General features: G+C 41.6%; 2 protein-coding genes across 4 annotated transcripts in view; one reads left to right on the top strand and one right to left on the bottom strand.

The window, feature by feature from the left end:
- Nucleotides 1–14,440, top strand: part of PPP2R2C (protein phosphatase 2 regulatory subunit Bgamma) — a 128,208-nt gene that overhangs the window by 34,411 nt on the left and 79,357 nt on the right. For 2 of the 3 annotated variants that reach the window (XM_063457767.1, XM_063457764.1), the window contains one exon: nt 7,417–7,446. The exons of the other annotated variant lie outside the window; for it this stretch is intronic. In XM_063457767.1, the coding sequence (XP_063313837.1) occupies nt 7,417–7,446 (30 nt within the window). The remainder of the gene's footprint in view (nt 1–7,416; nt 7,447–14,440) is intronic. 3 annotated transcript variants of the gene reach the window in all.
- LOC134615224 (microtubule-associated protein RP/EB family member 2-like) lies at nt 11,886–12,518 on the bottom strand. The gene has a single exon (XM_063459716.1). The coding sequence runs from the start codon at nt 12,516–12,518 to the stop codon at nt 11,886–11,888; it is 633 nt and encodes a 210-aa protein (XP_063315786.1).

Raw genomic sequence — 14,440 nt, forward strand, 5'->3', positions numbered from 1 at the left:
TTCGGCATGGAGTATGCTCAGCCCAATGACTCCTTCGTAGCCCTGCAGTTCTCTCTTTGGACCGCCGGGGGATATCTCGTTGCCTGCTGGAGACACTCACCTCTGCAACGCAGCTGAATCTCCTGCAGCTGCAAGGTAGACCAAATATGGCTGTCACATTGCAGCCTCCACGACTCCGAAGTCCTAAATCTCCTGTTACCAACAACAGTGAGCAAGCTAACTTTGCTACCAGGTTGGATGCGATTTTCGAAGAGTTCTGGCGTAAACTGACCCAGTGTCTGCTGAAGCCTGCCAAGAGAGAGCAGTGCAGCAAGCCCACCTCTGAATTGTCATGGTATACCTTAACAGGCTCCTGAGCCTGGTAGTCAGGGCTGTTGTAACCTACCCAGCAGTACAACCTCTCTCGTTGACTCTCAAACTCACATTGCTGCTGAGATTGCCACTTCTTCTTCTGGACTGGAAGCCCTTTTGGAATTTTATCCAACCCATATACCCAGAGGGGTTTCCAGGATTTGCAGCTCCCAAGGGCACAATATCCCACCACACGCAGCAGGAGGATCCATAGACATGGGGCAGTTGCTCCAATTAAAGCCTGGGCTCAAGAATATGAGCAATTGAAGCACTGCAGCCGTCAAAGTTCACAATGCCTCGAAAGTCAGTATCTCCTATTGAGCGCTGAGGGGGAGAGCAGTACTTCCAGCATAGAGAAAGACTCTATCTCATGCTTGCCTGCATAGTTGGCTGAAATTTTGTGAACCACAATGTCCATCTTCTCTTTAAATTTCTACTGTGTTTTATCTATCAGCGGTATTCCAGCTATTATGCTATATCCTTGCTATCCTAGCATGCCTTTAAATATTGTGCACCTATATATTGCAATTGTTGTTCTATAAGCTGAATTGACATTGTTTATATATTAGCCTCTATATTCAGTTGTAGATCTTTTAAGTTTGCTGACTGATCAATATATCTGACCAGTGACAAAGTGACCTCTTAGTTGCACTAATACTATGACAGTGTAGGCTTTAGGGCATATCTACCTAAGCATGTCTTCTATAGTGTGTGACAATTAGCTGATTCTGTATAATCTTGTCTTGAACGTATAACATTGTGACGTCAGTCATGACTCTTATATGAGGCTCTATTTTGGTCGGTTAATTTGCTGTATGGGATGCACTTAAAAACTTAGTTTTATTTTAAAAACGAGCCTGACATACTTGGGTGTTTATTGCTCACAACAACTGTTTTCTTAATCTGTTGCTAAAGTCTTGGTGCCAGATTCCATAGGACACATTCAGAAGTCTTGTAGAGTCCATGCATCAGAGCTGTTTTGGCGGCACGAGGGGGACCCACAGTATTATTGAGACTCTGCTTTGTACTTGGAGAGCTTCTTGTCACTATTTTTTATCCTCATCATACCTTTCACATTGCTAATTACGACAGAGCCAAACTGAAAGCATAACTGATTTAGAGATATTATGTTGCAGATCAGCTATTTTGACCGCAAATTTGAAATCATTTTTAATTCTCACTTTAGTAAATAATCCTCCCAGAGAGAGAGGGTGTGTGTGTTTGTGCATGTTTTTATTTACAATGTAACACTATTCTATTCAGATTTGTTTAAAGAGTAATGGTTAAGGCAAGATTATTTATTATTTAATACATCAGATTCCCGGAAACATCTCTCTGAAAATGCTGCAAAAATATCTTGTACAATATTGGCTATATTCCCGTTATGATAGGAGTTGTTATAATTCATTGTGTCCTAAAACACATTTCTGTAAAGTTACAAGGTTTATTGATTCTTCTATAAGAGGTTCCTTGTTTATATCATTCTAAACGATGAGTTCCTTCCTGGATCTTGGTAGAAATTTAAGATATGTTTATTGTTATTTTTTTTCTTTCTTTTATAAAAAAGTAAGGGGGTCAGTTTACATTTGCTTAGAGAAGTTGCATGGAGCTTGGTAATAGCTAAGTTGAGAACACAGAGGAACTGCCCTTTTATACCCAGCCACCGGGTTTATGGGATGGTGATGTTAGAAGGTATGTATTTTGGGCTTAAATCTCACTAGAGTGTAATCTTTAAGTATAACAAGTTCAGTGCAAAATCATTGGAGAGTTTACTCCAGGAATTCATATCTGGAAAGATTACTTTTTTTCTGGCAAAGAATGATATATACCGCTGATTGAGTGTCATAGCATTTGTTCACCAGTCAGAGATGTCTCTAAGCCAGGGGATCCCAATTATTTTTTCCCGTGGAATCATTTGACATAGTGTATTAACATCGTGGAACCCCTCCCTCCCCCTCCCTCCCCCTCCCTCCCCCTCCCCCCGGTGTGTCTCTGTGTGCCAGTGTGTGTCTGTGTGTCAAGGTGTGTGTATGTGTGTTTGTATGTGCCAGTGTGTGTATCTGTGTGTCAATGTGCATCTGTGTGTGTGTGTGTGTATCTTACACACAGATACACACTCTGGCGCATAGTGGCACACAGATAAACACACAGAGACACAGACACACACCTTGACACACAGATACACATACACTCAAATACACACAGTGATATATGCATGCACTTGCACCCACAGATACACACACTGGCACATACACACGTTGAGACACATACACACAGTGTCATATACACACAATGACACACACTCGGATACACACACTGACATACACATACACACACACAGACACACACTGGCACACATACACACACACACACATTGGCACATACACACACACACACACTGGCACATACACACACACACACACACACATAAAAAATTACATACATCAGAGCCAACTTCCTGTTAACTTACCTTGTGTGTCCAGGAGGGTGGCTTACCTGTGATCCTGGTGATGTTTTGGAGCCATGAGTCCAAATGTTGACTCTCTAGCTCTCTCTGCAATAGAATAATTCTCCCTTATTATTTTGACCCTTGAGCATCTATATTATATTATTCTTTAGGGTTGTGGCTAGGGGTATTGTTAGGGTAACATCTCGGGGGCAAGGGCTGGTTAGGATTCCTATTATTAGAGCTTGGGTCAGAAATTTGTTTCCTGCTAATACACTGAAATTAAAGGCTGTGGACTGCGCAGTGGCATTCTCCCCCTGTGCTGTATGCTGTTTCAAACTAATATAAATATTATAAGATCTGACCATTATTTCAATGGGCAGATCATGTTTTACATTTTGTATATATGCACCATAATAGAGATTTTTGTCATTGTTTATCACCTTTTTGTTGGACCAATGGAAGAAGGAAGTAAAATAAGTGTGGGAAAAATTATCAGTATATATATATATATATATATACACATTCATATAAACTGCATATATAAAGTGCATATATGTATACAAGCATAAATACTATATACATCTATATACCACTATATATATCCCAGAAATGTATGGGAAAGGAGCAATAAGGGCAAATAAATTCATAAAACACCATCATAAAAGCATTTCTGGTGTTTCAATTATTACAATTATTTTGTTTTTGTTTGTAGGGCTTCGACATAATATGCAAAGCTATTACTATAACAATGAATGATTAGTGCAATCATTAAGGGTACTGTGCACAAGAACTTACCCTTAAATGAGGATGTTCTCAAGCTAACCGTCTCCTTTTTCCTACCTCCGTACCACACGGCAGCAACTCTGTGAAGCTGTGAGGAAGTGCTATTGGAGGAAGTACTGTCACTTCCTCCCAGCCGGCCGACACTACAGGGGCCCAGTCGAGCTCTTAAAGTGCCACGTCACCTGACCAGGCCCCTGATTTGCGATAAAATTGCTGAAGCCATTTTGTTTCGGAAAATCATGGCGGAACTCCATTTGTGTTCTCGCGGAACACCAATTGGGAAATTCTGCTCTAAGCTATTGCAGATATGCTCTACAAAGTGTGAGCGAAATATGTGGATATCAATTAGATACTACATGAGAAGTTAAGTGGCTCCAACACAAATTAAATGAAAAACCTCATAACACAATTACTTTATAAGCCATTTTGCATTTTATTTTTTTTAAATCTTTATTTTTGAGTTTCACAGTGATTAACATAGACACACAATAACAACAAATTCAAGCGTACATCATTAATGTGCAGTCCAAGATTTTGTCCACACGTGTTAGATCACAGTAACATTATGCTTGTTACTCTCTACACTTTCACATATGTAAAGCCATAATTTTTCTAAGAAACATACCCTTGTAAGATGCATGGCAGCTCATGTGTTTAGTCTTTGTCCAGTGTAAGTGCTGGGTCAATGGTGCTATTATGTAGTGACATATCGTCTTGACCTCATGGTATGTGTCCATTACGTGAGTGGGTTTTTGGGGGGGAGGGGAGGTTTGTGCATGTGTTGGTATAAGCCCTACTTTTTCACATTCCTCAACTCATCACGGTTGTTCCATTCCCTCCACCATTTTGTTGCCTTGTGACTTTCTCATCGAACCTCACCCCTCTCATTCTTGTTCCACTGTATCTCCAAATCCTGTTATAAGTCTATCATTTTGTCATTGTGAGGTTATACTCAAGGTATCTGGAGGCTTATACTTCACATACTTCCCCAGTCCAAATATTTTCTCAAAGTAACAACCCCTTGTTCTCAGGGTAGAGAAGCGTCTAGTCCACCATTTTACATTTTAGGCATGCTAGTTGTCTGGTCAATTATTCAGTTTTCCTTAATCCAAGATGAGGTACAATACCACCACTCTTGTTCCACACCCAAAGAAAATCACTCAAACATTTGTATAATTTGTTGCCAGCATCCTGTTAAACTCTAAGTATCTTGTGTTTATGCCATTTGGATATTATCCACTTGAGTTACATCTATTGATTTTGTGCATACCTTAAATGATCAAACAAGGGTGTGTACATAAGGTACAGGTTTTGTTTTCACACATCTGTTTTATGTACCTAGATAAAAAGACATTTAAACTGACAGGTCTGGAAACTATATAAATAGGAGAGAGAGAGAAAAACAAAATTCAAAAACTCTTTGCATATCTTTGCAAATTAAATAAAATAAATGGTGGGCCACAGCGGCTGAAAAAATATCTACAGGAGATTAGTCATAGGAATAGAGCTAAATTAATTTTCTGATATATGAGCCAACAAGGTTAAACACAAGAGCATGCATATATGCCATCTTTATTTCTCTAAGAGTTTCTCTGTCTTTTATTCATTATTGCGATAGTCTCTGTCGTGTGTGCATGATTGTTTTTATTGTTTACATATTTATAGGAATCTGCTGTTATAAAGCCCGAATAGTTTTATTTTAGAATTTTTATTTGTTAAATGGACTTATACCTTGGGCTTGACTTATATGTTGCTGAGTATTTTATATTGGATACGAACTGACGGTGACTCTGTGATTATATTTTTCCCTTGCATGGTTATTTGATAGTTTTTCCACTGACTTTATTTATATATTTATATTTAGAAAAAAAGTTAACATTTTTACAGTGGTGTACAGTCTGATTTGATTAAGGAAAGTGACGACTATTTGAGGGATGTAGTCACAGGAAAACAGATATATAAGTTGCAAGCCTTTCATATCACATTGCGATGCAGTATAGTTAATATTTGGTGCCAAAAAATATTTATTTAATGAGACAGTAAGTTGTAGAGTTGGCGTAGAGATTGGTCACTAGCAACCAATCTGTGAGATCATTACATCTTCTCTGAGGGTAAAATAATGCTGTGAAAATTGCAGACAAATCAGAAATATTATATATGTAAGGTCTACTTGAGCTGTAGAAACCCTTGTTTTCTGGTGGCCTGTGGCTGTGCTTGTTCCCACCAGCCAGTGTCTGTGGTTCTATCTCTGAGAATGCTGCCCCCTCAAATCTGCTACCCTTGTCGGCATAGACCAAAATATATCACTGCTTACCAAATAACTGAATATTTCCCTGAGCAGCCTGTTTCCCTTCTCATATACCTTCTGGACCAATGTTATGCTTTGCTCTCTCCTTGCCTTTTCGTTTTATCTTGAAAGTATTCTCTTAAAGTATTCTCTCTTATATATTCACTCAACTAGCTACTGTCAGGACGATACTGTGGCCCAACACGCAGAACTAAGTAAAACATGCAAAACAATACAAAATAAAAATAAACATATTACCGGGCCTTAGAATGGAAAGAATAGTGAGTGACTAGCCGAGGTCAGGATCACAGACAGAAGCATAAATGAATAGACAAAGCCAAAAGGTCAAGGATACCAGAAATACGGATAGTCAGGAATGAGCCAAGATGAAAAAACCACAAGACAATTTCAAAGAATGCGCTCTCGGATAACCAGCTAGTGGAAACCATGACAGGGCAATGAAAACAGTAACAGGGGGTTTAAATACCCCTAAAATTTATTTCATGGCTTTGTCATGTGATTTCAAAATGTGCGTTCGCGTCGATGATGCGACAACGCATGCTTGTTTGAATGACCTTTAACCTGGCCACAGGTGGGGTTATTTAAACTTGCAGGAAAAAAGCATCCTGAGGTAAGTGAGGCCACGTTTGCTCCCATGCCGTGAGCCATTATAGCTACCAGTCAAATATCCAGCCATTGTTATTGGTACATGAACAAACCAAACTGTCACAATTGCCATCCCATTTGTCTAACGAATATCTTTATATTGGCCATCTTAGATGTAGCAGAAGTTATATCCAGGTAGATATTTTAAATCAGACTGTTTCTACCAATTTTAACACTACAATGTATAGATTCCATATGTATAGCTATCTGGATTTCATCTTGGCATTAGCAAATGTTATTGATAATAAAATATTTCATATCAAGTATCTAAATGCTTTTGAGATATGGCGACTCCTACATAGCTGTCAATATTACACATGCTTGTCATTTGTAGCCATAGCAACAGCTTGTATTTAAGCGAAAGTTCCAATCTGTGAATACATTAGGTCAGTACAGAAGTATTTAACTGTAAATGTCTAGAACATTAATTAGATATATGCAACTGGTAAAGATGTTATGAAATAAATGTTTGTAAGATATAAGTGGGGGGGTGGGGGGTCAGAAAAAATACCCTTTTTGTTTGTATGTTCATTTACCATTTGTGGTGCTTTTTTCACGTTTGCTTCATTTTGTTTGTTTGAATTTACTTTTCTGTTCCTGTCAAATCTGAGGTGAACTGCACAATTATATGTCAACCAGACGCTTTGTCTCCCTCATCGGCATTTTGTTTTGTTGTTGAACAGGTGTTGTCAATCTTTACCTCTCTAGTTGGTTTTGAGGCATAACTCTTATAATCCTCAAGAAAATTGAGGATGATGGGAGTTGTATTCAAAAAGCCACTGGGACGATACAGGTTGCCTACACCTGACATGATTTGGGTGATAAACGTTTAATAAAATTTAAGCTTCTTTTTTTTGTTTTTTTGTGCATGTTCCATTAGGCTGCCTTGACATCATAACAACAAGCAATGGTAGGTGCCTTCACCTTTTTTATTTACACAGCTCTGTTTGAAAAATGCAATGCTTGTGTTTTTTTTCTGTGCAAATTAATTATTTGAATACGTAATAGCGATTTTATTTGAATTGTTGAAAAATAAGTCTGAGTACTATATAGAACATGACTTACATAGACACTTTACTGCTGTGATAACCAAGATTTCGGCCAAATTTCAAAAACCCCAAGCGGTATTCCCAATGAAAAATCATGAAATATCCCACCTTGCAACATTACAAGTCTAAGCAACAAACACTACCCAATTTAAGTTAAGGAGGATCTGTCGTTGAGAGAGTAATGTATGTGTGTCAAGATGACATTCAGCCTTGACAACTAGCCAACCACCCACGTTTAAACAGAGCAGGAACATTCCCCATGGACAAAAATACCTTAACCCTCCCACAAACAGTGTGTTAAAAGAAATGCAAATATTTGTTAGCTATATATAATTAGAAGAAAGAGCCACCCCAGGCAACCTTTGGTAGTGCTGTGCCAAAGTAAAACTGTGTAGTCCCTTAGGATGCTGACCCTATTTTTTAAGGTAATGTTTCTGTATGTTGAGAAATTCTGTTTATGCTATGGGTGCTGCTTTGTGAGGTTTTATGTGTGTATATGGGCTGTGCGTAGTGTTGTTTATATATGTGGACTGTATGTATTATGTGTGTTATGTATGTGAGTGGGATGCCTGTGATGTTATGTGTGTGTATATGCAGGCTGTGTGTAGTGTTGTATATGCTATGTGGTATTGTATGCGAAGGGATTTGCTTCTTCGGTTTTCAGTGTAGGCTGTTTATGATCTTGCATGTATTTGTGTGGGGCTGTCTTTGGTATTATGTGACTGTATGTGGATGGTTTGTAGTATTGTGTTTGTGAGTTGCCTGTTGTGTTATGTATGTGTGTGAATTGTCTGTGTGTTTTTGGGTGGACTGTCTGTGATAATAAGTTTGTATGTATGTTAGTTGTATTATTTATGTGTGTGTGTAATAGGGGTAACTGTGTCTTGTGAGTATCTGGGCTGTTTCTGGTGTTGTGCATATAGTGTGGGCTGTCTTTGGTGTTGTGTATATGTGGGTTGCTTTTGGTATAGTGTGTGCATGTTTACACGGGCTGCCTGTTGTGTTGTTTACGTGGGCTGCCTGTTGTGTTGTGTTATGTATGTGTGTGGGCTTCCTAAGATTTAATATGTTGTGGTATTCTGGGCTGTTTGTGGTATTCTGTGTTGGGAGCTGCTTGCCTGTCTGTGTATATGTGGGCCATCTGTAGTTTTATGTGGGTATCATGCATGGGGAGTGTTTGCAGAGGTGTTGTTTTGGGTCTTTATTTCTGTATTAATATTGTTTCACAAAACTAAACATGCATTATAAAGATGTATATGCCCCCTCCCTCTTGCATAACTTTTGCCATGGAGAAGGGTATTAATACTATTTTTTTTCTGGTGGTCCATTGGCTGGAACTCATGGTCTGCAGCAAAGGTGCTGACCACTTGTGCCTATCCCTCCAGTGTGGCACTTATCCAGTGAGTCATAGTGTTGCCATGGTAAAATGCTTCTCTGTGATTCAGAGTGTTGCCATGGTAACATGCTTCTATGTGATTCAGAGTCTGGCCATGAGGGCTACTTGTGATATCTGTTCTCAGACGATCCTCTGCTCTCCTCAACTGGCCCATTTGGGTCTTGCAGCCTGGCATTACATACACAGGCACCATAAAAGTCATGCACTTGTGTCATAGGTTGCTATCCCTGTGGCTAATGTATACATTAAACCCTGCCTGATATAACTACAACTTTACCCCAGATATAACTACCTCTTCAAGGAGTGGTGGGGTGGGCTTTTCGAAGAGCTTTCCTATTTTAATATTAGGTGACTAAATTTGTCAAAGCCTGTAAGTGCATTATTATAATATTTATTATTTTGTTTAAATACGGAGGTCTGAAAATGCCATTTATTGTGCTGTAAATTGGAGGTTACCATTATCCATTAAGTAATTCCTTTGAATGATGGTGATATTGACAATGCTATCTGCATAATTCAGCAGAATCTTGCCCATTGGTGGAAGAATCGGTGTTCTGCACTGGTTTTAATCAATCATTGTGCTCCCACTGTCTGCTGAGTCACCATCAAATGGACCATTAAATCCCAAGCAAAAAAAACCAAAAAACTAGTCATCAATAAATAAATCAATAAACAGAATCAATCAATAAATCAACAAATAGCAGTAGTTTGTTGGCTCACATTAAAACTACCTCTAGATGCCCAAACATCCAGTAGATTCAATTAAACACAGCAGAACTAGTTTTACATGACATAGCAGCTGGTCTTTCTAAAAGCTATACAATAGCTTCTTACAAGCAGGAAACACAGTTTAGCAAAACATTTAACCTGGAAATTTGCACAACAGGCCACTTGGCAACTTGGCACGTCCAGGCAAGAACAGACAGCCGTCTGCAACTGCTGCTAGATTTGATTATTTACGAATAACACCACTATTTACATATTCACAAACTACAAACTAGTCTATACACCAAGACCTCTCTTCCCCATAGACTTCACCACTTTAGGACCTCATAGGGAGGTAACTGGAACAGCAGGTAGAAATGCAAAGTTGAGCCGTCAGGAAACCTTGGAGTGAAATGTTCTTTCTAGTTTTATTATAAAAGTGTTTGACTTCAAAATTATACATTTCTCAATGTAATTAAGCAAGCAATGTGTCTGTTATCACCTGTCTCTTCTTTATCATGTACCTTGTTTCAAGGAATTCATTGGTGACTGCTCCAGATACCAGACTGGCCCAGGTCCCTACATCTCCGCACCAGACAGTGATTTTGGGACCCGGGCCAGACTAGGGCAGACATTTGGCATGGTATTTAAAGAAAGAGCAGTGGGAAAAAAGGAGGGTTCATGGGCAGAGAGGGGAGAGAGGGGACAGGTTGTGCCATAGATCTGGTTAGTATAACCCTTTAATATGAAAGTGCTTCTTGTGGTTAGGACATGGCTTGCCGGTTTTACATGTAGAGAGTGGGCACAGCTTCTGTGATTGCGTGGGTGATGCTGCTGCTTGTGGGATTGCGTGTGTATGGACAGGCAGGGATCGAGTCCTGGGGAAAAAAGTATGGGAACTCACCAAAGATCTAACCCCCCACCCCTCAAAATAAATGATACTCTCATATCCATGCCATTATCAATGAACTATTTATTACTACCATGCCATCTGATGCCCCATACTGGCACTTGCCCTTACCATCTCCCATACCCATTATCTGGTACAGTAACAGCCTGTAATGATCACACACAGCTGGGTTCATTCTGGTGATTATAATCTCTAACATATATACCCTGTACTGGGGAAATTACTAACATGGATTTCTTAAAATTTCTATCTCTATTGAGATCACTTTAGAAACATTTACACAGGCTCCATGCCCATCTCTGTCGCTGATAAAACTATTCCACCTTACTTGCCCTGGTTACTGTTAGATGGCCAACAAAGAGACAGTTTCTTGTTTTTTACAGTTTGGACAACCTCATCCATTGCTGCCACTACCCTACTACACATTGATACCCTATTGCTGCCCCTACCCTACTACACATTGATACCCTATTGCTGCCCCTACCCTACTACACATTGATACCCTATTGCTGCCCCTACCCTACTACACATTGATACCCTATTGCTGTCCCTACCATACTACACATTGATACCCCATTGCTGCCCCTACCCTACTACACATTGATACCCTATTGCTGTCCCTACCATACTACCCATTGATACTCCAATTGCCAGTATTTCCAAGGGGTGCCCTGTTAATACAGAGCACGCAGGGCACTGGACATTGCTATAGCTGTAATACATATAATAAGTGATACCTCTCACAGGGGCATTTAGCAGCTTGTCACTTATGAATGAACATCTCCAATGCTGATAACTCAGAAAGGACTACATTGTCCAACATTGCCGCAAACAAGGGGAACTTAACCAACTGCTCATTGATACACTTCACTAGGTCCTTATTAATTACTTATAGTGAGGGACTTGCCCAGGTCCTCATTAATACCCTATAGTGGGGCATTTGTCAACATCAAAATTCTTCATGTATTAATATTCTATAGTGAGGTAACTTGTCTAGTTCCTATAGTGAGGCATTTTACCAGTTTTTTTTATCAATTCCCTACAGTGGGGCACTTGACCAACTTCCCAGTAATACCCTATAATTGTCAGCTCCTGTGCCCAGCTCAGTCTTTAGGCTCTCAGCCTCAGGAAACTCTTATCCTTGTCATTTCCCCTCTCTTGGAATACCCCCATATCAGCCCACAGCCCCCTCCCTATATACAAGGTTAGTCTTTACATTAATAAGGCAGAAAAAGGTACCAAACCACTAAAAATACATAAAACAGCAAACCTACTGAATAGTGTGCCCTCTAAAACACCAATAAATAGTACAACAACAACAAAAATAAGTAGGAATGCAAAACAGGTGAAATGATCACTGGTTTTGCTATTGGACTTGACTTGGCAGCACCTGCTGTGGGGGAGTTTGCATGATGGGACTTTTTTGGCAGGTTGAAGATCTGTTCCCCTGGGTCGGGTGGTGGAAGGGCATCTTGTCCTTGTCGAGCTTCCATGGGGTCATACTCTTTGCCATCATAGTTGGCATCAAAGAACTTCTTAAACCACTGAATAAAATCCAGGTTGTCTTGGAAGCGACCTTTAACCAGTTTCTCTACTGGCATAACCTTGTCCACATTAGTTCTCTTAAACGAGGCTTGCAGCAGTTTAAAATTATGAATGTACTCATGTGCGAGCTTGGCTTGAAACTTGACCTTCTTCAGGCTTATGCAGGCTGGGAACAGCATATCCACAAACTGGCAGCACGCAGCACAGTGTGGTCCATAGGCAAGCACATTGATGGAGTATATCACCAGGCAGCAGATCTCATGCGTTGGTGGTACAAAGTTCGTGTGGTGTTTACAGTCCGCTCTTTGTACTGCCGCTGTGGATAAGCAGCCTGTGAGGGCTCTGGTCCCAATGCCATCCCACGTGGCCTCCGCCATCTTGGTGTCATTGCCTGGAGCGTGGGTCTTGGCGGCCCTTCTGCTTCACCTGTTGCACTTGTCAGTGGTCGGGTCCCGAGGGTGGAGACCGGGATCCACCCCCCGGTCCAGAGGGGGGGTACGGGGCCGGTATTCTCGCGGGTCTGACTTTGAGCGCTGAACAGTATGCGGCAGGGCAGCGGCCGTCCGCCCCGCTCGCCTCCGGAGTAGGCCTCGATAAAGTCAGGTAGGATTCCTCCTCCAGGGGACTGAAGCCTGTGGGGCCAGCCTCACCCTGGATCCAGGGCTCTCCGCCCGGTGAGGGCCACCGTTGCCGGCTGGTTTTGTGCCAAAAAAAATGTAAATATATTGCTTATTTCGGTCTTAGGCTGCAGGAGCTGGTCTCGCATGCGACCAGCCAGCTCGCCGGTCCGGCCCCCCCCCCCCCCCCCCCCCCGAAATGATCACTTCTAAGGTTGTCAGGATCGGGACAGGGATCCAACACGCAGAGTACAAAGAGTGGAAAGGTACGTATACCGGGCCTTAGAATGGCCGGACTAACGTACCGAGAGTAATAGAGAATAGTCAGAGACAAGCCGAGGTCGAGGGAACGAGAAGACAGATAAGCGAGAGACAAGCCGGGTCAAGGGATAACAGAGAAGCAGGGTAGTACAACAAGCCGAGTCAAAACCAAATAGAGCAAACTAGAATACCAGAGCACTGAGTGACTAGACAAGCTAGAACCACGACAGGGCAATGAGCTGAAGAGAGAAGTAAGCTTAAATACCCTGGCTCCGGATGGTAAGCACGCCTCTGACAAGTACCGATTGGATAACGGACACCTGAGTGACAGGTCGCTCATGATAGCGTCATGACGTCACGTATTGAGCGTCCTGCTAGAAAAGGACGTGGATTCCTCGCGGCCGGTGTTTAAGTGACTGGATGAACCGCGAGGAACGGAGGAAACAGCTCGCCTGGATGGATAAACCACCAAGTCTCTACCTCCCTTAGAGGTAGAGGCCTCAGGTACCCTGACAGTACCCCCCCTCTCAGATACGCCCACCGGGCGGAAGGAACCGGGGCGAGATGGGAAGCGGAGGTGAAATGCTCTGCGAAGGCGAGAAGCATGAACGTCCTCCTGAGGTACCCAACTCCTCTCCTCAGGACCATATCCCCTCCAGTTGACCAGATATTGCAATTTACCCCTTGAAATTCTGGAATCAACGATGGAGCTGACCTCGTACTCCTCCCGACCCTCCACCTGAACAGGACGAGGCGAGGAGACCTTAGAGGAGAATTTGTTGCAAATAAGAGGTTTCAATAAGGAGACATGAAAAGAGTTAGGAATGCGTAAGGCAGGTGGCAGAGCAAGGCGATACGCAACCGGATTGATACGAGTGAGGACCCTGTAAGGGCCTATGTAGCGAGGAGCAAATTTCATAGATGGAACTTTTAGTCGAATATTCTTAGTACTCAACCATACCCTATCCCCAGGAACAAAAACAGGAGCCGCTCTTCTATGCTTGTCAGCGTGTTTCTTGAACAACGAGGAACTATGTAACAGAGTTTGCCGAGTCTGTTCCCATAATTTCTTCAGGTTGGCGACATGATCATCAACCGACGGTATCCCCTGAGAAGAGGAAACCGAAGGAAAAATCGAAGGATGAAAGCCATAGTTCATGAAGAAAGGGCTAGAGCGAGTTGAATCGCAAACAAGGTTATTGTGTGCGAACTCCGCCCAAGGAATCAGACCGACCCAATCGTCCTGGTGTTCGGAAACAAAGCAACGCAGATACTGTTCGATCTTTTGATTGGTACGTTCAGCAGCTCCGTTAGACTGAGGGTGATAGGCCGAGGAGAAGTTCAATTTGATGCCCATTTGAGAACAAAAGGATCTCCAGAAACGTGAGACAAATTGAGAGCCTCTATCAGAAACAATCTCC

This window comes from Pelobates fuscus, chromosome 6 (assembly GCF_036172605.1).
Source record: "Pelobates fuscus isolate aPelFus1 chromosome 6, aPelFus1.pri, whole genome shotgun sequence".
In the NCBI taxonomy this organism is placed as follows: domain Eukaryota; kingdom Metazoa; phylum Chordata; class Amphibia; order Anura; family Pelobatidae; genus Pelobates; species Pelobates fuscus.